Source organism: Trichosurus vulpecula, chromosome 5, assembly GCF_011100635.1.
Source record: "Trichosurus vulpecula isolate mTriVul1 chromosome 5, mTriVul1.pri, whole genome shotgun sequence".
NCBI classification, from domain to species: Eukaryota; Metazoa; Chordata; class Mammalia; order Diprotodontia; family Phalangeridae; genus Trichosurus; species Trichosurus vulpecula.
In genome coordinates, this window is record NC_050577.1 from 15,798,850 (window position 1) to 15,822,979 (window position 24,130).

The 24,130-nt window shown below is 45.6% G+C and overlaps 1 protein-coding gene across 1 annotated transcript; it reads left to right on the forward strand.

Moving 5' to 3' along the window:
- Positions 1-1,129: 1,129 nt before the first annotated feature.
- On the forward strand, positions 1,130-23,921 carry CCDC126 (coiled-coil domain containing 126). The gene is made up of 3 exons (XM_036762068.1): positions 1,130-1,283; positions 10,072-10,464; positions 21,486-23,921. The coding sequence occupies exons 2-3, from the start codon at positions 10,227-10,229 to the stop codon at positions 21,668-21,670; spliced, it is 423 nt and encodes a 140-aa protein (XP_036617963.1). The 5' UTR covers positions 1,130-1,283; positions 10,072-10,226; the 3' UTR covers positions 21,671-23,921.
- The last annotated feature ends 209 nt before the right edge of the window (positions 23,922-24,130 follow it).

Consider the following 24,130-nt stretch of genomic DNA (forward strand, 5'->3'; position numbering starts at 1 on the left):
GAGCTCAGAACAAGGGCTGGTCCAGAGTCACCCGCCACCACTGCTGTGGGTAAGAGAGCTCCAAAGAACAGACAGCCAACCCCTGGTTTTTATATCTTTTTCAGCGACTCACGTGACCTAGAATCGTCACAAAGAGGCGGACTTAAACCCACGTGGTCCAAGAGCCTCTGCTCTCCCAGACATGTAAACTAGGCCCTCCCTGGAGTTAGCCCCACCTTGGGCCCCACCTTAGTTGCCAATCCACACCCACTAAGGTTTTACACCTAATAGGGCTTGGGCCTGGGGCTTAGCACCTAGTAAGGCTCAGTGAATTACTCAAAGGGAACAAAAGCCAAACTATTCAAGGGCACTTGTTGAACTAAGTGCCAAGGAGCCCATTTTGATTACCAACACACTCTCTCTGGGTGAAATACGAGTCATCCTTACCCTCCATTAATTATGTACAAATCGCCCGTCGTTGTTCTAATGTCCCCACTTTACAGGTGCAGAAAGTGAGGCTCGGAGGGGTTATGCCATACAACGACTGCCAGCATTTGAACCCACGCCTCCCAGGACTTTGCTCATCTTTGTATGCCCAGGAAGCTGAACCTAAGACAGGTGTTTGGTCAGCGTAGACCAGGGTTCCTGGTCCCTGCTTCGTACAGGCTAACCTCTAACTGACACAGACAGAGGTAAAGCGATTTGCCTAGGGTCTCACAGCTAGCAAGTGTCTGCCATAGGATTTGAACTCGGCTCTCCCAGACTCCAGGCTCAGCATGTGTGCCTCACGACTTCTCTGGGCTTCAGTTTCCTCGTCTGTCAAATGCAGGGGCTAGGCTCCATGGCCTCTAAGGGGAGACTCCCAGCTCCTGGAGCTACAAGCCTAAAGCCTGTCTCAGCGCAGAGTGCGTCCCACCCGCCCTCGCTGGAGCCAGCAGAGAGAGTCGCCAGCGCACATGCGCAAACTACCTGCCGTGAAGGGGCGGGGGGAGGCCCCTGGTTGCTTCGGAAAGGCGTTTCCGGGGGTGGGGTGGTGGGAGGAAGAGGCGGGAAAGGAGGCGTGTCGGTGGGCGGGCGCTCCCCAGACTCCTCCCAAGCTCCCAAGGCCCTCTTCCGCCTGGCCGAACTACACCTCCCACAATGCAGCGCGGGAGGCGGGGCGGAAGTCTGGCGAGCGAGGGGGCGGCCTGAGCGCGGCGCCTGGAGCCGGAGAAGAAGCTCCCGCCTCCGCGCCGGTGCCCGCGCCCGTGCCCGTGCCGCCGAGGGCGCCCGCGTCGAGGCTCTGGCCTCGACTGACGGACGAGGTAATTCCGGCGGCGGCCCCGCTGCGCCGTATCCCCCCATCCCTGCTGGGCCTGTCCGGGCCTCCCGCCGCGCCCCCTGGGACCCGGGACCCGGCGCCCGCACCCTGGAGCGCGAGGCTCAGGCAGGAGCCCGGTTCGGACCCGGGGCCAGCCCCGCCCCCATCGCCATCCCCACCCCCATTCTCGGGGCTGGCGCTCCTCCCTGGGCTAGTCCCTCCAGTAGTGCAGATCGCAGCCCATACCTACGCTTGGGGCAAGCGAGCGGGGGAGGGGCAGGGCTGGAGCTTTGACCTTGACCTCCAGCTCTCAGCCGGTGCCCGGGTCGCCACTCCGGCCCGCCCCGCCTCGCCCCCGGGGTCACGTTCTCACCGGCAATCCCCCCTTCCCCTTCCCCGCCAGGACCTCCACCTTCCCTTTCGATAGTGGGTATGCCAGCGGCTGCATTCTGGCCCAGGAAAGCCCACCCTGTAAGGACTGAATCGGGTCCCTACGGCCACCGCCCTGGTCAGGTGGGGTCGGGGCTGGGGGCCTGTGCCGAGAGGGGGGTCACTCAGTGAGTAGCAGAGGTGAATTTGAACCCAGGTCTTTGCCTCCAGGTCCGGTGCTCCATCCACTGCAGCCCCTCTGTGTCTTGATAGAGAATATTAAGCCACAGGTTGTGTTCTGTCCGTAAAAACAACCTCGATGGCAGTAATGCTACAGCCCGCCCCGAACTTTACCCCGTTATCTCTGGATTGTTAGCAGGATGTCATTTTAAGGATTGGCAGTGATGGAGGGGGGTGGGGCGTGGTGGCCGGGTTCCCAGGATCGGGGAATATTCAAGTGGGAAGGACCGGGGAGGGCTCCCTGTCCAACCCTTTCATTTAGAGGAGTGGCCAGAAGTGACCCAGGGTCCTACAGGTAAGAATTAGAGTTGGGTTGAACCCGAGCCCTCCAGTCTAAAGCTAGGACCCGTTGCATTGTTCCCCATGACTCTTCTGTCCTCCAGTCTCTTGCAGTCTGTCTTTGGGAAGAACAGCCTAGATTGCTCTTTTCAAAGCTCTCTTTTCTTTTACCAAGGGTCCTAGAATGAGGCCTGGAGGGGGCGTCAGAGACCATTAGGGGGCTTCAGAGATCATCTGGGGGGCTTCAGAGACCTCTAGAGGGCTTCAGAGACCATTAGGGGGCTTCAGAGACCTTCCAGGAGCCTTCAGAGACCTTTAGGGGCTTCAGAGACCATCTAGGGGACTTCAGAGACCTTCTAGGGGACTTCAGAGACCTTCAAGGGGGCTTCAGAGACCATCTAGGGGACTTCAGAGACCTTCAAGGGGGCTTCAGAGATCTTTAAGGAGGCTTCAGACACCTTTAGGGGGCTTCAGAGATCTTCCGGGGGGCTTCAGAGACCAGCTCTTTCATTATTCAGATAAAAGAGTTGAAGGAGGGTGCAGAAAGGATAGCTTGCCTAATCTTCCATAGCTAATAAGTAGTCAAGCCAGAATTTGAAGCCAGGTCTCTTGCCTCCAAGCCTGCGATCGAGGCTTTCCTCCATACTCTCCTCGAACCCAGAAAAGTCTTCTTTCATGGCTGATGGTAGTTGATCATTGCCATTCTTTTAAATGTCTCACAGACTTTTTTTATATTGAATTTTTGTGTCATTCAACCCAAGACAAGAATGGCGTCTCTGGATTTCTGGGGTTGAATTGTTGCAGGCTTCCCTAAGTGCTTTTTCACTGGTCACAGCCCCCACCCTAAATCCTGGGCCCCTTCCACCCACTCCCTTCTACCTCCTCCTAAAGGAAGATGACTTTTCTGCCTTCTTGAGATAGTCACATGAAGAGATCGAACTTTGGAGAAACTGATGATCTTGCTTCTTTAGGGATCAGCTTTCTTTTTTTAGCCGTCCTTTAGGGGATTCCAGGTTGTCCTCCAGGCACATTCCGTTGTTGCATGCTAAGCATATCGAGGGCTTCTGCAGTTGCAGCTCAGTTTGCTTTCGTAAACTCTGTGCTTTAGAGCTCTCCCCATTTCTTCTTGCTGGCTAATGTTCCCTCTCATCTCTTAGGCTTTGTGTTTGCAGGGGTAGTTTTTTGGTGCTGAGGAACAGCTAAGCCAATGTAACCCTCTCTGCATCAGCAGAAATGTCAAAATCTTCTGCCCATAGTTCCTCCACTCTTTCATTTGCATTTGATGATGATGGGCTTTCTTTTTTTTCCTGTTATGTATTATTGAATGTGGTGGGGAATCCCCCCCCCTTTTTTTTCTGAAAATGAAATGCCTTTGGCCCTCAACATAATTTTAATTAAAATAGCCATTCTGTTGTATTTTATGGGCACAAAATATTGAGTCCATCAGAGCCCTGATGATGTTATTTTCTGAATGTTCAGATCAAAAAGAAAACAGCACTGGCACACCAAAACTTGGAGGTGCTATGTTGGTGGCAATGGGTAGGTTTTAGTTCCTTTTTTTTTTTTCAAAAATTATTACTTATTTTTAACATTCATTTTTCAAAATTTTGAGTTCCAAATTCTCTCCCTCCCTCCAGCTCTTCTCCCACCCCTTGAGAAGGCAAGCAATATGATACCCATTATACATGTAAAGTCATGCAAAACATTTCCATATTAACCATGGTGCAAGAAACAAACCAAAAGACCCAAGAAAAATAAAGTGAAAGAAAATCTGCTTTAGTCTGCACTCCGAGTCCAGGGCTCTTTGGAGGTGGAGAGCACTTTTTGGGATTGTTTTGGATTTTCTTGAACAGAGTAGCTAAGTCTTTCACAGGTGATGTTACGATAATGCTGTTATGGTATATGGTGTTCTCCTGGTTCTGCTCACTTCTTTTTGCATCAGTTCATATAAGTCTTCTCAGGTTATTCTGAAACCATCAAAGGTTTTTATGGCTCTGATTTTTCTTTTGGAGGGGGGAAGGCAATTGGGTTTAAGTGACTTGCCCAAGGTCACACAGCTAGTAAGTGTCAATTGTCTGAGGTCGGATTTGAACTCAGGTCTTCCTGACTCTAGGGCCAGTGCTCTATTCACTGCACCACCTAGCAGGTTTTTAAGAGAGACTTCTGAGGAAAGAAAAAACATTTGATTGGATTCACATTCATTGGGTCCACAAAAGGGTGTGGCAAAAACCCTTCTCTACAGTATCTATCTATGGTAATATTTCTCACGTATTGTATGTGGTTAGAAGTAGGTTCTTTAAAAAGTTAGAATAATTTCAAGTGAAATATTTTGACTCATTATGTATTTTAGATTAAACTTAACAATTAGCAAACAAATTCCCCCACAATTTTAAACTTTAATTCATTATTTACTGGAGAAGTACTGTTTAGTCAGATTATTAACAATAGATATTGAGGACTTAATTCATAGATTCTTTTGACAGTATGATAATTAGTGTTTAAGCCTTCGGCCTTCAGTTAGTAAGAACTCTTCCTGAAATCTCTCGTGGCAGAACCTGATGGTACATGCTTATCTCGATGGTGGAAATTTTCATGAGTTTTAACTCCCCAACACTTGCGTTTCTATTTAATAGATCTATATTTTCGAAACTCTTCTCTTTTTGTCATTCTGGACAGTCAGTATTTTCTCATAACTTAATTTTCACCATTCCAGTCTGATGTGGGAAATCTGTGGGTTTTGTATCATTGGGGTCTAGATTGGTCCAATGAAGTATCTTTAGCAGGACTGATATGGTCCTACCTTTAGGTGAAGGCTGGACTGGTAATTCCCACCCCCTTAATTTTCCCGAGAGTGGGAAATTAGGCTCCAAAAGCCTTTAAGTGGAGAGCAAGCCCATTCATTCTTCCACTAGAGATAAGAATTTAAAATACAAATATCCTGGGGGAGGATAATAGCCTGCATTTTAACTTATAGATGGGTCTCTCTGGTGTTTCCTTGAGGGATTTTACTGAAGGAGGGAGGTAAGAGAACCCCGGCCCTAGGGATTAGGGTTGGGGTTGGAATTAGGGTCTGGGTAATGCCAGGAGTCAAAAATGCACAGAAGGAAGCCTGAAATTCGACTTCGTGGGTTTTCTTGGGACAGGCCGCTATCTGTAGATTTGGACTCAGCTTAGTAACTCTTGTTACAGGACATTTTTTAATTGGTATAATATCTCCATAAGTGATGCATTTCATACAACTTTTTAAAACATAGGGGTGGTGGTAAATTGTGTTAACAAACTTTTTGACAGTACAACAGTCCAAAGTGTAAGGACATTGGATCTGTGCCTGTATTATAATAAAATCTACAAAAGCAAGGTGAGAGTTGATCATTTGACTTAGAGTTGTTCTGTCAACGCCCTGTGTAAATATCTTGGCAGTTAGTACTTTGGGAAGATGGACAAACTTGGCTGCATTCTTTGCCCGCCCCGCCATTCCCTCACCCCTTGGTTAGCCCTAGGCCTTTTTTAGGGGAGCTTTAGCCTGGAGCTGAATCTCTTTATTCACATCCCCCACCCCAGTCTTGGGTTCAGACACTTCATTTGGTGACCCCCTGTTTTACAAACAGAACCCTAGCAAGGTCTGGCCTTTGAGCTGTGTTTTCAGCATTGGTTGGCAGATGGACTGTATTCAGTCTTTGTTTTGTTCTTCTGAGTGAGAATGGGTCGTGACTGCCCTGGCTGGCCCCTGAGCTGCCTGGTGCAGTGGTCTGGCTCATCCTTCCGTCATTCCTAGCTGATGGTTATCTTAGGTCCTGTAGAAAAGATGTTTCCTGTCATATTTGTGTGATGGTTTACCCTCTTCTGAGCCGCAAGTAGGTAACGGGGGCTACTTCTGTTACCAGATGGCCTGTTGGTGGCACCTATGGATATGGCTTAGCCTCACCAGTATTCCTCAGGGCTGCAGAGTGTGCTACCCCTTATAGTGTTTCCTTAAAGGAAGTAGCCCAAGCTGTTGGTTCTGACACTTCTGATGTTTGCTCTGGGTCATTTTCCTCCCTTTCCTCTCCCTCCAACCCTTCCTCCCAGTGAATCAGAGAAGCTCTGAGTGAAAGGAGTTCAGAAGCCTGGCCTGTATTTGAGCAGGAAGTTCCACCAATGCATCCTTCAAGGTGCTTAGCAAGCCTCTCTGAAGTCCTTTGGAGCAAACCCATTCCTCCTTCCCCACTGCCATCTCCCACCCCCACCCCACCCCCATCCCGAGGCAGCTCATTTTACTTTTAGACTCCTGGACCCTCCATCCGTTTCTTTGAAAACTTCCTGCACACCTTCTAGGGTCCAGGAGAACAGGTCTAATCTCAGACAGACAGACAGACAGCACCTGTGTCTGCTCTTCAGGTCCAGACAGCCCGCTGCCTCTCACCAAGTCCTCATTTAAAAAAAAAAAACTTTAGATGTTCTGACAAGTTTATGTCTCATGGTAAGGCACAGAGGGATTTTGAGTGTTCAAAAATAAATCACTCATGGTCACTGCTGCTTCCTCTCTGGACATAGAAATAAGATGAAATGGTTTTTGTCTTCAAGTAGCTTAGAGTATAGATGGAGGGATCATCACAGGAAAAATAGTGAACAATCAATATGGGGAGTAATTCCATGTTCAGGTATATGGTGCGGACAGAGGGCCACAGGGAGCAGAAGAGATCAGAGCAGTCAGTGCTCATTCCATTTAGCAGGCAAGCATTGAATGGGGTCCCGAAGGAGGAGAGCTGAGTAGAGGACATTCTGGGCACAGGTGGGTAACAGTGGGCATGGGGCCATCTGGTGCTGTGGACAGAAGGCTATGAAGAGACTTAAGGCCTCTGCCCCAAGATTTGATAGGGAGAGAGTGAAGCTGAGAGGCCTGAACCTCGTGCTCTGTAGGGGAAAGGCCCACAGAAGGTTTAAGAATGGCTCATTTTGTTGGGACTGGGAGCTGATTTTCCTTATGTATCAGCCCTGTAGTTTAATATGAAAACAAAAGCCCTACAAATGTAAACAGTGCTTAATTTGATCCCCTTTCTTTCTCTTCCCTCCCTCCCATAAAAAGGTCAGGGTGGAGAAGAAAGTGGATGTAGCTAGCCATTAAAAACCCAAAGACCTGAAGCGATTAATTATATTTTAGTTCCCAACCACCACCCTCTCTCTGACTTCTCTGGGTCCTTTTCATTTAGCCTGTACTTAGGTGAGGGAGTTGGGAATGTACCAAGAGATTTGCCCTCAGGAAGACCTGTGTTGGTATAGGTGAAGGAAGGGAATTGGTATAGAGTCCACATAAAAGGTGGAAGGAGGAACAAGGATGTTCCAGCTCACCCAGGGTACCCAAAAGGTAGGAAGGAAAAGGACCCAGCTGGGACAGAGCTGCAAGGCACAGACAGATGCTGTTTAACCCTTTCTCCCATGGGACTTTAGCAAAAAAGAAGAGATGCTTTTTAAAGGTATTAGCCTAAAAAGTTTCTCTTTTGGTATGCTCTGTCTAGGGGCCCCACCTTGGCAATGGGTTCATGCTCAGTGCCCTCCTGGCTGTGCCACTGACTCTTCTGACTCACCCTGGACCACACCTGCCATGTTGTTCCCTTTGGGGTGTCTCTCCCATTCCTCTCCCCTCCTGAGCACTTAATAAAATACTTGCTGCCTTACCTATAGACCAGGGAATTCCTCATCTTTTTGTGTGTCCTTTGGACAGCTTCTAAAACGAATGATTTTAAATACATAAATAAAATACAGAGGAAGTCATCAGATTTCAGAAACAACTTCCCAGATCCCAGGTTAACAACCCCTGCTAGGGCCTGTTATTGGGAGAGAGCCTAGGATCATATATTAAGAACAAGAAGCAAGCCTAGAGGACATTTGGCCCGTTTTATTTTCTCTTCGATTATTTTATGTTTCTTCTGGTTTCCCTCTTGTCTCTCCAGTCTTCTCCACTGTGCCTTGCTGTGGATGCCTTCTCCCCGCTCCAACCCTCTTCATGCTCCCTTTTATAGTTGTCTTTGCCTATTAGAATGTAAGCCCCTTGAGGACAGAGGCTTTCTTTCTGCTCGTGTCTCTGTCCAGCACTTATTCAGCACAGTGCCTGGCACACAGTAGGTGTGTAGCTTACTAAATACTTGTTGGTTTGTTGCAGCCTGACTTGTAGTGGCCCTAGAACTGGACAATGCTGCTGCCTTGAGCTGCAGTCTTTTCTCGTGAGGGCCACTCATCTTTGCTGTGAAGAGCAAGAACTTTGTGACCCATAGTTTTAGATTTGGAAGAAGTGGACCTGAGAGCTCATCTCATTTAACAGGAGGAGACAAGAGGTCATACTGATAGTAAATGGGCAGAGGCATGATTGGAACCCAGTCCTCATGGCTTCCCCCAGGGTTGTGGTTAAAGGTCCAACCCTTGGCTCACACCCAAGGGCTCCTTTCTTAGTACTCAGAATCAGTAGAGACTGATATTGTACCTTGGCCTGCAGCTAATTTACGTAGGAACATAGATTTGACTTGATATGGGGCCAGTCCCTCACATGCTCCTTTTGTGGTAAGCCTGTGCTCATAGGGGCATCCGAGTCTTGAGTGTAGCCAGCCTCCGGAGGTGTGCCCACCAGCCTCTAAGGTCCTCCCCCTTCATTCCCAGAGTATTTCTTTTCACCCAAGACCATTTGTTTGGGATCAGAAAGCCCTGCTTTTCCTGGACAGCACTGGAGATGCTGGCATCCTTCTCTCCATCTCTTCTCTGTGTCAGCAGACCCTGACCAGGCATACTTTGGGGCACGTTGTCCTTCTGCCTTGTTGCGCCACCCATATCACATGGGAATTTTCTGCCCAACACCACCTAGGTCATTATCACTAATTTCTCCTGCAAGTTCATAGGACTCAAAGCATTTTCACAGGTCAGCCCATTAGAGTGCTCCTAAAGATAACAGTGCTTGCTAGTTAAAGGATCAGCCATTTATGGGGTGCAATCAAGATGGCTTCAAATGGAAGCTCTGGAGATTCGGCAGCTTCCTTGCCTTTTGGCCTTGGGTCCTCACACCCAGCTGATGTTGGGACTTTGGGTCTTCCTTTGTAGTACAGGTTGTGGTCTCTTGTTCAGAAGCCCTTCCCTTTATCTTTTCCCATCACTCTCCATGGGCACTTTCCCCATCCAGGCTCTGCAAAGGACAAATAACAACCCCTCTCATGAGGGCCAGATTGTGTCACTCTTGGCCTTTGTGCTCCTAGTTGCTTGTAACTAGGAGGCATTTAAGAAACATTTGTTTGGATGACCTCTGGGGAGCTACTCTCATTAGTAACATGTCTCCCAAGGTCATTTTGAAATAGCTTACTTCTTATAAAAATTTCTTACCGACAGTTAAACCTCATCTTGTGATGGGTTCCAGTTCATTTTCATCCAGGCTCGCCTGTTTCTGACCTTTGTTAGTTTTGCCACTGCCCTAAATTCTTGTTTCCATCCTTAGGTCCACCTTATTTCAATGTCTATAGGCCTCAGTGTGCCAACTCCCCACTTTCCTGTTTCCCTGCCCACTTTAACCTTTCTCATATTTTGTAGGAGAGGTAGCTTTAAGATCCTACCCAGATTTGGGGCGTGGAATTGGCAGAGCTACCCAGGAGGCCCAAGGTGAGTTCTCGGTTACAAAAGGGAATGTGTAAGTTTTTCTCCCATCCCACAGTTGGTGGTAATGCTCGAAAGGGACTTGGTTTAAGCAGCTTTAAGAGAATTGTTGAGGGCCCTGTACTGAAACTGTTTCTTAAGGGGATCTGGTGAGTAAGTGGCCTCCCTCTTCACAGAGCCCTTCAGATCTAGACATTACATAGGACCTTCCCATGAGCTCTTCCAGGCTAATTCTTTGTTCCTTCTGTTCTACAGTAGGAAGAGTAACTGCTCTTTTCCCCCTGAATTTCGCCTAGGGACGGCGCATTAACTCAGAGTTGGAAAGGATTGTGTCCAAGATGAGCCATCCAGGAGATTAAAGGGGTTCCTCCTCCAAGTCCTTTTTTCTGGTTGTTTTGTGGCTTTGGTTCCTGACTTTCAAATCCAGCTCCACCCGCTCCCTGTATCCGGAATGTTCCTGACACTCTCAAGAAAAAACATGTCTCAGAAGCTGAGTTTGTTGTTGCTGGTGTTCGGCTTCATCTGGGGGTTGATGTTGCTTCACTACACGTTCCAACATCCGAGACATCCCAGCAGCATGGAGCTGCGGGAGCAGATCCTGGACTTAAGCAAAAGATACGTGAAAGCTTTGGCCGAGGAGAATAAGAGCCTTGTGAATGGCGAGAATGGGGCGTCTCTGGCTGGATACGGTAAGATGGCAGCAGGGATTTTCCTCTTTTTCTTCCTGTTTAAATCGTGATGGGCATCGAGCTGTGCTCTAGCTCTGCGTCCTGCACGCATCTGGCGACCTCAGTCTTTTCAGGCCGTGGTTGCGCAGGTGGCCGTCAGTGCCTCGAACTCGGCATTTTTGATGACAAGGATAGTGGTGGCCTCATCAGTGCCCCCAAACTCTTTCAGTTGGTGGTACATTTGCACACTTACTGGGAAACTCCAGGAGGGATACTCCTTCTATTCTGGTCTAGACACTACCCTGGTCTGGCCGTGTGTATGAACAGTCTGAGGTTGGCATATACAAACCTTTGAGATCCATTAAAATGTAAGCTCTTTACCTGGAGGTGTTGCTTGTTTTTTGGACTTGGCTCCCCAGAGCTTAGGCCTGGCACCTAGTAGGTCCTTCATAAATACTTCTTGACTGATAAGCCCAAACATGTACCTACCCCCTCTTCTTGTTCTTGTCACCGTCTTTGCCTTTTCTGCAGCGGTGAATGCTTTCTTCTTCAGCTCTCTGGTTAGAAAAACAAAACAAAACAAAAAACCATGAGCAAAGCAAAGTAGAGAAAACCAGGAAAGGAGGAGGAAATGGTGAGAATAAAAGGACGGATTCTCTTACTACTCTAAGAACTAGTTTACACATCAGTTTAAAGCTTCTGCAAAGAACTTTAGTGACAATTAGTCAGTGAAATTGGGACTATTTCACAACTTTGTTTAAACTTGAGAAGGCGTCAGTTTCACCACAGGAAGGTCAACTTCTCCAGGCATTTAAATGAAAACACCCCCCAAGAAGACTTCTTGCTTGACTTAAACTAACATCCTGTGGAATTTAAAAGTAAATTAGATTTACTTTGACTAAGTAAAGATTTCCTAATCTCTTCCTCTTTTATTTAACCCCATTTCTGTTCTGCTGGGGACAGAGGATTGACCCCTTGGGAGGATCCACTCATAAAGTGTTGCTATGTTTCTCCTGTACTTACTAATCCATAGGCAGGAATTTCCCAAGGCCTCCTGTGTGATGGGTGCTATGCCAGGCCCTGGGGTCCAGGGACAAAGAATGACCCAGTCTCTGCTCACAAGGAATTTACCACATGTACTTACAGATGGCAGTGTAAACACAAAGTGAATACATACAAGATAGTTTGAGAAGGATGGCTGAGAAAGAGAGGGGAGATAATATGCTGGCTGGCCCAGGAGGCCTTCTGAAGGATTTTGAAGGATGAGTGGGACTGGCACATTTGAAGGCCATAGGGAAAGAAACAATGGATAGGGAGAGATTGAAGATGTGGGGGTGCTGGTGTCGGTGATTGAGATCGCAGTCTGCTGAAGAAGATGGTAGGGAAGGGGGTCAGGTGCACATGGACAGGCATTGGTTTTGGCAAAAGAGCCACCCCTTTGTCAGACTAGGGGACAGGAGGAGGACAGTGGGAGATGATGTTAAGGGGCTTTGGGATGAAGAGAATGGGTAAGTGGGAGCTCCTTTCTGAATGGACTCAGTTTTATCAGAGGCAAGGTCCTCAGCTGAGAAAGAGGGCCAAGGGAGGAGGTGTGGGAGGCTGAGGAGAGAAGAGGATGCTTGGAATAGCTTCTGTGGGCTACTAAGATACTCAGCTCCAAAAAGGCAGTCGTTCAAAAGTAATGAAGCAATGTTTTTTATTGTTATCAAATTTCACCTTGATGCTTTCAAGTCTGAAATCAGAGACTTGTTCAAAAGAGCAGGTTCTAAAAATCAGAGGTTCTGAACCCTGGGGTTTGTGAACTTGTTTTAAAAATATTTCGCTCTGAAGTATGCTGATATTTAGTGTACTATTTTTTAGTTTGATGGTTTCCTTTACCATCCTCTGCTTATTATTACTTAAAAAACCAGTTCTGAGAAGGGCTTCACAGCCTTTACTGGACTGACTGCCCAAGGGATTATTGCCACCAAAACAGTCAAGAAGCCCACTTGTAAATGTCTGTGCACAGCCCCCTGTGGTTGATAACTGGGTCTTTAGCAAGAGCCCTGACTCAGCAAGACTTCTACAGGGTGATTTTGTAGGCCTGGCCTCTCCTTCCCCAATGGAATTTGCACTCGCTCTGAGAGTCAGCAGAAGGTCCTTGAGGCTACCCCAGAGGTGTCATTTTCTGGTCACTCTGGGGCTGGATCCTCTTTAGACTGTGTGACTGTCTCGATGGCAGCCAGGTGGTGCAAACACAGGCCCAGACTGTCACTGTTGGACTAAGGCATTGAAGGGGGAGTCAAGAAAAGTGTCAATCCTGTGCAGTCCCACCCTTCAGGTTAAGCAGTTAGGAGACGCAGGCATGGCACGTTGGAGATTTTTTTTAATGCATAAAAATGAGTTCTGGTGCGAACACCCTCAGTCATTGCTTATCTGGGACAGCTCATTCTCTGGTGATGCGAGATTATTGAGACAGTGTTATCATTGTGCCAGTAATTTTTATTGAATCTCTCTCTCCTGAGCCAGATATGGGCTAAAAGAAAGCTCGCCCATTTTTCTTCCTAGCCTGCCAGGACTCTCTTTGGCTGCCGGGGACGCTAACAGGTGACCTGGTCCGCAGACCACTGTCGCAAACCCAAGCAAGGCCTTCTCCGAGTTTGCCTACCTCCTTGTCCTTGGTGTCATGCATATTTTTCTTGATACTTTTCTCTGTTTCTAAACACTGTTCTTCCAGTTTCAGTGTTTATGCCTCAGGCCTGTCCTCAGCCTCCTCATGCAGCCAGCTGCCAAGCCTCGTCCGGTCTGGCTCCACGATGCCTCTCATATCAGTGCCCTTCTCTCTGCTCACGAGGTCACCCCCAGAGGAGCTAGCTTTCTTGTGGCCTCCCTCCTCTATAATCCATCCTTCATGCAGCTACCAGGGATTTTCCTAAAGCATTGGTTTGACCAGGTCAGTCTCCTCCCAGTAAGCTGCAGTTCCACTCTTCAGGCCTCCAGGGCCATGTACAAACAGCCTCTGCAGGCTGACTATCCATACTTCCCTTCATGCCCTTAACAGGCCAGCCAGACTGGCCTGTGGCTGCCTAAACCTTTCTGTCTGTCCTCTGTCTCCTGCCTCTGTGCCTTTGTTCATGCTGGTGCCCTTCTCACCTCTACCTTTGAGGATCTCTAGCAGTGTGCAGCTCAGTGCCGCCTCCTACAGGAAGCCTGCTCTCTCCCCGCACTGCTGCAGCTTCCCCCAGACCCATGTGCACATGTTGTTCCCCCGACAGAAGGTAACCCCTGGGAGGGCAGGATTGGTTTGGTTTTATTTTTGTACTCTCTAGCATTAGCATATTGGCTGGCATGTAGTAAGTATTTAAATTCATGTTCTTTGGTATTTTAAACTGTGCACACATATAAAGAGAGATGGGTATTCGCCCATGAATGCATGGACACGTATCTCCCGTTCTGGCCTTTCTGGAGTGTCCTTACCATGGGGTAAATTTTATGCTTAATAGCCACATACTTTGAGATTTGCAAATTGTGTTACATTTGTAAGATCCTTACAGTGCCCTGTGAGGAAGATGCTGTGATTATTCCCACTTCGTAATTGAGAAGATTGAGGCTAAGAGAGGTTGGGGGACTTACCCTAGGGCCTCCATGTTTTCTGGGGGTGAGCTGGTCTCTCTAGCCATTCACTGTCGTTGGTGGAGTGCCCATGGCATCCATCGATGTCTGTCACATCCTGAGCACAGCTCAGGTGTCATCACTATATTTACAAGCAAGCAGAGACAGGGGAGAGTCTCTTGGCCTCCTTATCTTTTCCCTTCTCCATTCAACTTGGACTATTCCCTCACCCACAGCCTCCAAATACCCTTACGCCTGATGACTGGCCCCAATGTCTTTGTTTAATGTTTTATATTTATCTTCTTTATCAGTGTAATATGCCTCTGAGTGAATATGGCTCTTTAATAAGTCTATACTTGGCAATCTTGCAAGTAAAATTATTAAAAAAAGTCCACCTTAAATACTCGTAGTCCACTGAAATTTCCTTTTGAAAAAACGGTTTAGACTGACTTTTAAAAGTTGCAGAAGTTGTAGAAAACACAGAATATTAGGTAAGTGCCAAGTGACTGCTGTTAAGTGTTTGGAGAACAGCTGGTAGAGAACACTTTCCTCCACAGTTTAGGAATCTGGTAAACAAAGCAGAGAGAATGAAAAGTAGGCTTTGCATTCAGAATGAGCAGCTTAAGGGAAGTTGATCTGAGGATTCAAATTAGGCCAAGTGAGATGGATGGGCTTATTTTTAGAAAGTAGCATGTTTTAGGTGCTTGGCAAAATGGAGCCTGGAGTAAGTCTCCTCCCTTTCATGCACACGGTGTTTGGTTTGGGTGGTTTGTGAGCTTCCTCGGTGTGTGACGTCCCACTCAGATTTACTGCTGCATTAGGAGAACACATCTTACCCTCATTCGGAATCTGTTCCCTTCGTAGCAAATGCTCAATTAGCTGCACTGATGAGCAGAAGGGAGAAGGGCTGGATGTATGTATGGAAGAACAGAGAACTAAAATATTTATATTTAACTGTGGAAACCAGAGTATGTTAAAATAACCAAACTCTTGCCTTCCTAATCATGTTTTTCATTGTATAGTAAAATGATGTTGCATGCTGGGAGCCAGGGGAATCCAAACCTAGGCTTAGATGTTAACATGAATATTTCACTCATGATCGTGTGGTCTCTAGCTGTTTCTTCCATCTAACTATTCAGAAGTGGTTTTTGTGATGTCACAATATCACTGTTGACAGAAAGAGGTATTATTTTATAGCAGCACATTTTGAAATCCTATTTACGATTACGTGAATTCTGTTTTCTTTGGTGCTTTTATACTTAATCCTGTTGTTTACTGATCTGATAGCTAAGTAGTAATTGGCAGTAATGGATTATGGTATTACTATTTTTAGTCAGCTGGTGATTAGCTGTGGGATTAAGGGGCCTGTCATTTATTCTCATTAAAACTTTCTTTTTAAAAAACTATAATTAAGTAGATGAGGTGATCAAGTCCTATTTGCTAATGTTCACTATTTTTTTTTTTACTTACTGCAAGCCTGTCTTTTTCAACCAAAATATCTAATTATGTCAATAAATAAGCATTTAGAGAATTGTACATTTAGTTGTAACTTTGGTTTTTATATCACCTTCATTTGTAAATAGCCCTCCTCACCTCTGCTCCTCAAGCCTCTCCCTGCAACGAAGAATAAAAAAAGTTAGAGTTGTTGGTTCAGTGTTAAATGAACCAATGCTCTCCCCCACACCTCCCCTCCCCCCAGTCTTAGGCAGTGTCTTCACCTGGAGTCCCCTACCCCTGAAAAGATAAAGAGGGGGGCATTCTCCTGCCTCTTTGCCTGACCTTGGTCATTGTCATGAGTGTTTAGTTTCTGTTTTTCATTCTTTTCATTGAGGTTTCTAGTATCTGGTGCCTACCATGTGTGTATCCAACTCTGTGTGAGATAAAAAAAGAAAAGCAAGACAGTCCCTGCCCTCGAGGAGCTTGTTTTCTAATAGAGGGAGACACCTAAGGAGGAGTGGTGGCCAGGGAAAGGTATTTGGTTCGTGAGGCACTGGGGTGGTGAGCTAGGACCGCTGAGGAATCTAATTAACATCCCTTTTCCACAGTCGTATTGATTTCCTTATTGCTCCCAGTATGAGAGGTGGAAATTGGGGAGGGGGGAGGGGTAGTAGAAGTAGTATCCACCCTGGCATCAGAGTGTGTGGCAAAGAGACGGCCAGAGTAGAAGGCTGGGTGGTTGTGAAGCAGGCTTTGGGGATGGCTAATACAGAGTGGGCCACGTATATCTGTCTGCCCTGGCTCTGACCCACGAGTTAAGGCAGCGTGATTCCACCGTGGGGGTTTCCAGAATGAGTGGATTAAGTCACCTAGGTCATGGTATCAGGAGGTCTAGGGGGTTCAGAGGGTGCTTGGCAGGGAGGATGGCAAGGAAGTGCCTGGTAGAGCCAGGATACAAAGCTTAAATCTAGTCATTGTCATCTTTCTTCCAGTTCCAGCCTTAGCGATTGCCAAAGATTGTTTTGCAAAGAGCACATTTTCTACAAATAGGCTGCTCCTATAGAAACTTAAAAAGCGTTTAAAAATTCTAACGAGACTGAAAAATCCCTCTGTAGCCTGATTTACATAATATGCTTAGCAAATTATCTTTTCATAGATAATGGGAAGGTAAATTTTTACCCAATCCAATTCTGAATTAATCATAAATTCTAAGTAAATGGGCTCTGAATTAAGACTTTAATATTTCCCTAGCACTGTATTTGTATACAGAATTGAGTGGATTGTGCTTCGAATAAAATCTTCCTATAAAACAGAATTTTTTTAAGTTATGAAGGTTGATAAAAATGTTAAAATTTAAAACCAAATTATAAAATGTTTCCTAAATATCTAATAGTGTTATTGTTAAGGTATATGTCTGTTTTTTCTTAGCATGACCAAAGATAGAGATTTTTATCTGCTATGGAAACAGATCTAACTTGATACTAAAATTACTTTAGCCTTTCAAGGATTAGTGATTTCTTGGGTGAGGGAACTTCCTCCTGATGCAAAGCCCATTTAGGAGCTCAGTGGGGCCAGTCCTTGGACCACAAGTTTTCTGGTCCATCCATCCATCTGTCTGTCCATCCATCCGTCCATCCTTCCATCCATCCATCCATCCATCCATCCATCCATCCATCCATCCATCCATCCATTGTTGGGCCAGGGCTTCCATCAAGTCTTTTCCATGTCATGGTTCTGCTGCTGAGGGATCCTAGACCTAAAGCCAATAGGAACCTCAAAGGCCATTGAGTCCAGTCTCTTTATTTTACCTATGAGGAGACTGAGGCTCAGAACTGGGAAGAGCCTTGCCCATGGTTTCATTGTGAGTGACAGAGGCTTGTGGTCCCTTGACTCCAAAGCCAGTGCTCTCTGCAGTGTCTAGCTCGCACGACCTCTAGGAACAGTCAGATCTGCCTCCCCAATTCCAGGACTCGGTTTAGTTGTCTTAGGTGTGAGTGAGTAGCATGCCCATCCTATGTCATGTTCACCCTTCTTCCTTTCCAGGCCCACTCAAACTCAAAGCACCTTTTTAAAAAATTTTTAATATGCTATTTATTTTTAAAAAAATATTTTTTATTTTTAGTTTACAAAACTCAGTTCCACAAGTTTTTGAGTTCCAAATTTTCTCTCCCTGCCTCTCCTCTCTCCTCCACCCAAGATGGCATGTAATCCGATATAGGCTCTACATATACCTTCACATTAAACTTACTTATTATACAATAGTCAAGTTGTAAAGAAGGATTATAACCAATGGAATGAATCATGAGAAAGAAGAAACAAAACCAAAAAGAAGGAAAATAAAGAGAGCAAATAGTTTGCCTCCATCTGCATTCAGACTCCGTAATTCTTTCTCTGGATATATATAGCTTTTTCCGTCATGAGTCTTTTGGAGCTGTCTTTGAGCCTTGCATTGATAAGAAGAGCCAAGTCTATCAAAGTTAGTCATTACTGCTGCCGTGTGTCTGTAATCGTGTATAATGATCTCCTGGTTCTGCTCCCCTCACTCAGCATCAGTTCATATAAGTCTTTCCAGGTTATTATGAAGTCTGTATCTTCCTCATTTCTTATTGCACGATAGTATTCCATTACATTCAGATACCACAACTTGTTTAGCCATTCCCCAATTGACGGGCATCCTTTTGATTTCCATTTCTTTGCCACCACAAAAAGAGCTGCTATAAATATTTTTGTACATGCTGGTCCATTTCCCACTTGTGCGATCTCTTTGGGAGTGGTCTCAAAGCACCTTTTGCCTTGGCATCCCCTGTGCCCTTTGGAGCCCCCGTTTTATTGTCTGAAAACTACCATTTATATTGTTTTTTTTTGAGGGGGGAAGGCAGGGCAATTGGGGTTAAGTGACTTGCCCAAGGTCACACAGCTAGTAAGTGTGTCAAGTGTCTGAGGCCGCATTTAAACTCAAGTCCTCCTGACTCCAGGGTCAGTGCTGTACTCACTGTGCCACCTAGCCGCCCTTATCATTTGTATTCTTAAACTTCTCAGCCAACATTTCTCCTTTTGCCTTGATTTAACTGAAACCTGGCCTTCCGCTGGGGGCACCAGATTGTTTGCAATGCTTTCCCTTAGTGGCAGCTCCTTCTCTCACTGCCCTTGGCTTACAAGGCCAGGGAGATGTGGCTTCCCATAGCCACTTCCAGATCACCATTCCTATGTGGTATTTTGAGGTCTGTGAGACTCAGTCATCACTCCTTTCCCTACCTATCTGCTGTCCTATGGGTCTTTCTCATTTTCAGTGACTTTAGTCCTTGGCTTCTGGTCTTCTTACCATAATCTGTCATTAATCCGTGGACTTCAGTAATTATATCAACAGCCCCTGATCACTGAACTCTTGTGAACTGCATTTGCACCCCATTTCAACCCTGAGCCAACATGAGTCTATTTAGACTCCTCCGTCTTGGAGAATTGTACGGCCTTTCACACTCTGGATTTTGGAGTTCTGCTCGTCTCCCCCACAGACAATGAAGCTGGTCTTTCCCCTTTCTCATTCTGACTTTAGGTCCCCCTCCCCATCCTCATTCCCTTAGTGTTGCTTTGCTTGCCTTCATACCCACTCTTGATGGACTCAAGCCACCAGTCTGAGGTGCTCTGTTGTTTTGGATCTGCTGGCTCTGACTTTGCCTGTTACAAATCTAGGTGCAGAATCATCTCAGTTGAGTCCCCTCTGCTGCTTTATTGATTCCTTATCTCCCTCCACCCAGCAGCTGTTGGGAATTTGCCCTTTCTCCTCAATTTCCTGACCACCCTTCAAACAGAGCAAAAGACCACGGAGAGGATTGAGGTGACTCCCTCATTCCGCGTGTGCCTCACAAGCTCTCCTGCTCCTGGTCTGTTCTTGCCCCGTTACAGAAGAAGAGAGATACCCAGTTATGATCAATTGGCTAAGTCCTTTGCCTGCTTCCTTCAGCTAGAACTTTGCTGCTGGCCCGGGCCTTTCTTTCTCATGCATCTTTATTTTCTCCCTTGTTCTTCATCTTTTCCGTGCCTAGCCAAGGGCTCTACACACAGCCATGGGTGTCTGCAGGATGTCTGCAGGCCTGAGGATCTCGAACTAAACCAGAGCCTCCAGCCTCATCTAGAGTCTTAGATCTATGGGCCAGCTTTGAAAAGCAGCCCTGCCTCATGACAGTGTTCCTTCCTCTGGGCTGGGGATGACCTGGCTTGTTCTCAGTTGGAATGGAGGCAATTCTCTTCTTGTACTTTAGGGCTCAAGCCTCAGGAGTGACATGGATTGTTCCATCAGCTTACTCCTCCCCAGTGTGCTTTTAGCTCATGTCTTGATAGATGTAGGGGACACACATGGTCTTTGGTAGTAAAAGCATTTGTTCTGAAAACAGAAGAGGTGGCCCTCTGCTCTCTGCTCAAGCTCATTATACACAGATCAATTTCCTCACTGTTTATATAAAAACGGCTTGATTAAAGCAGTTAATTTCAAGTTAATTGCACTTTGGAGCATTGTTAAGTCAAATGTTCCAAGATACAAATAGGGTTTTCTTTCTTCCTAATTGTTAAGTTTTCCTTTAATAGCTTCTCCTTACCTCACTCTTATGTCCAGACCCTAATTAGAATGTTCTTTCCTAGCTCAGGCTGAACCTTAGCTTGGGGCCAGAATCCCTTTTGGGTTTGTTTTTTGATGGGGAGTTCCTTTGGGTTCTTCTGGAGCCAGACATTTCTTGGAATTTTCCTTTTTTCAGCTCCCATAAGAGAGAGACTTGTGGGGGTGGAGGGCAGGGACAAAGTTGTCACCTCTTTCTCCCAGGTTCCTATTCTGATCTTTTCCCCTTCCTCTGAAGAGGAAAATTATTCAAAGTATAAAGGGGAAAGTCCATCCTGTGGCACAATTCAGAGGATTCTCCCCTCCCTTGGAAAATTGTTTTTGAAGGGAGGATGTCCTCGTGCCTTCCTCTGGGTAAACTTGATCTGTGCAGGTACCGAGGTTGTTTAGTGACTCTATTTAGCTGATTTTGTCAGTAAAGACTCTGGTCAGGGCCTGGAACCTGTCTACCTTAGGAGAGAGAGGGAAGCTGACAGACAAAACCTTGGAGAAGGAAGATGATAATAAGCATGATAATAATAACACTATTCCTGAGCAGCTAGGTCTTGGGCCCCAACCCTGGGGACATAGAACCCTTGGAGGACAGACCTTTGAGTCAGGATTGACAAGATGGCCCCACCTTCTGATGTAGGTGCAGAAGAGTATGGGAAAGAGGACCATGCCCTTCCCTTAGCTCGAATTTAAGGATTAGACCCTGTCGTGATTGGATAGGGCATTTTAAATTCAGAGGTCTTGGCTTCCACCTCCTAGCAGCCCACTCTCCTGTTTCCTGTTGCCCCAGAAAACCCTTGCTGGAAATTCGAACTGCTCCCCAGGTCCTGGCCTCCCCTAAATTCAGCTGAAAGAGCTTAACTTTCTGCCTGTGGTCCAAATGAGCTTGAATCTTATTCACACTTGCCTGGAATGGTCATACACTTTCCTTGTGCCTGCAGCCCACCTTGAATCCTCATGACCAGCTTGCCTGGCCACAAAGACAGATAATTAAAAGGGACTTCTGTGCCTTAACAACCAAATGTAAAATTAAATTAGTTTAAATGTAGTTAAACACTAGGAAAGGATGATTTTAGTAACATAAGATCATAGATCTAGATCTGAAACCTCAGAAACCGAGTCAAACCCCTGCATTTTGCAGATGAGGAAGCCGAGTCTCATGTAGGTTAGGTGACCCGCCCACAGTCATACGCCTTCTCCTGGGGTGCACTTTTGGAGCATGGGACACATTCTGCACACAGATGCTTCAGAAATGTCTGTGGAGTATGTGAATGCATTGTCCTTTCATTAAGGTTTGCCATAAGGACTGCACAGATTCCTTCTGATTCCCTCTCAGACCCACAGGGACATTAATATGAAATTATTTAGTCACTTGTTTTTCTTTTCTCATGTGGTCCCTCTTTTCCTTTCCCAGCTGATTTGAAAAGAACCATTGCCGTCCTCCTGGATGATATTTTACAGCGCCTAGTGAGACTGGAGAGCAGAGTGGACTACATTGGGCTCAGCGACTCAGCTGCCAACGTCACCAACGGCACCAGCGGCAATCTCTTGCCTGGCACTCCCAGTAAGAGAATCAATGCATCGGGACACATCAGATAGCGGCCCATGAGTCCCTCGGGCCACGACACGAGCCATGCCACGTGGCTCGTCTCCCCTCCCAGAAATGCTGTGGAATCTCTCTGGCTCGGGCAGAGGCCATCGCTGGCTATCGATGGTCTACTGACGTTTTCCAAGGAGCGTGTGGGATCCATGGAACCTTCATTTCTGTATATAATTGAAAGAGATGGTTGATGTGTTACTTTCAGGCAAGTTTCTGCCTTTGCTGGTATTTATCCTGGCACCAGAGTTGGTGTAATAAACAGGTGGGTGGAGTACAAAGCTCTTGTGTTTGGGGCAAAGCTCAAACCATTCAAGAGACATAGGAGCTAATTTCTATATTTATTTAAGTAGAAATATGTGTCTTTTGGACAAGTGGAAAATATTGTAGTTGAATCATTTTCATCTTTTCAACAGACATAACTCATAAACGTCAAACTAATGCTGTTGGGAAATGTGTATATTTACAGTATTATATTTTGTTACTAGTTGTTGATACAGAATAGGTTATGATGTTGAGAATATTTTAAAATCATGACCCAAAGAATGTCTTTATTTGCACTATTTGCCAGAATATCTAAAGAGAGATTGCTGTATATTTAAACATTTCATTTGCGAAAGCATAACCTTGAAAATAGGTAGTAACTACCGTTCAGAATGTTTGTGTTCCAAACATTGGAACAATTAGATTATCAACAGCAAAGTGAACACAATCTCCTACTTAGATATTTCATTTTCTTATCTACATTCGAAGAAAAAAATAAATATTTTATAGCAGTTAATTAAAAATAAGTTAATTTAAATGAAGAGTTATGGTTTCCAGATATGTGAATATTTTCATCATTTCTCTTTTCATGTCGAACCCCTGGACAGTTTGTGCTGGCAGCATGGTGCATTATCTCTTTATTCTGGGTTATATTTTTTTTTTGTACTGAATTAAAGGGAGAAAAATGAATCTAGTCAGGGAACTGAAGTAGGAGATGGGGGTGGTGCTCTAGATGGATGTTTCTCACAAGGAGAGATGTTGGGGAGGGATTCTGGTGAAATGGAAAGTCAGGGAAATATTGGTTCTTACATGTGGACTCTACTTACAGGAAACTTAATGTGACAATCTGGCTTTATATAGTAGCTCCATTAGAGGAGGGTTATTTACTTTACAAAATGCTTCTTTTAAGTAGTAGGCTTTCAGGTTGTCTAGAGCAAAGGTATCAGATGCACTACCCAAAACTAGACTAAAATGTCATTGGGGAATATTTAACAGAATAATTAAAAGTGTAGTAGGATATAAATAATGTTAATATATGGTTTTCTAGGTTAATCTGTGCCCTGCAGTGATCCTTATATATGGTTTTGTGGCCCTGTTTCTATTTGTGGTGGACTTCATTGTTTTAGCAGATAATTATACCAATTTAACTTAGAACTTTTCAAGAATACATTTATTATATAAAACATAAGTTTTTCAAGAATAGCTTTTAGCTCTTTTTCATAGAATCAGAGAATGTATAAAGTACAGATGTGGAGACTGAGGCCCAGAGGAGTCTGGCGACTTTGCTGGTGAGTAGCCTTCGTTTGCTAAGGAGGGAGTTAATGAGGAGGGAACCCTAGGAGCTGGTAAGGAGGTTCAGACAGCAACATCTGGAGGGATGAGGAGTGAGTTTTGACAGGACAGTCGTAAGGCGAGCAGGCGAGATTCACTGTTACAAGCCTCACTGCCCTCCCCTGGAGGAATCTCAGCAAGTGGAAGAAAGGGTGCATTGTTGGTGACAGCCACCTTGGGGATCGTCTAGGGGAGCCTGAGCGGATTCTCACTCGGGATCTTGCACATCAAGCCAAGCAAAGCTTAGCTTAACTTTTCCTTTGTGTAAACAGGTCCACTTGTCATCACGATTGCCCTCTCTGGTTCATCATTTTACCTTGTTCTCAATTCCTCAGCTACATGCAGCACAGTGTCTGTGTGTTTAACTGTACTGAATTAAGTTTTGCAGGGTTGCATTTGGGAATATTCATTCCTGAAACATGCTGTCATGTTGTACCAATTATGAAAATATTTTACTAAAACAAAAATGGAAAATTTCAGGTGCTTTTCATATTTAGAGGTAGCTGTCTGAATTCTTCTGCAGCCGCCCTATAGACTAGCGCTGTGTAAGTGAAGAAACGGCACAGGCCACAGCAGGGTGAAATGTGGAATGTGTTTGGTTGGACCTAATTGGTTTTTTTCAGGGAAAAAATAAAATATTTGTACTTGTAAAAATTGATCTTAGTTTTGTGTTTTCTCTTTTCTTTCACCCCTTTAATTTCCCAAATATCCTTCTCCTCCTCAGACAAGAGAGCTGTCCCTCATAAATAATGAAGAATAAAAAAGTCAACAAAAAGTAATTCAGCAAGAATAACCAAAGATACATACATACATGTATATACATATATATATACACAGACACACATACAAACACACACACGTGCATG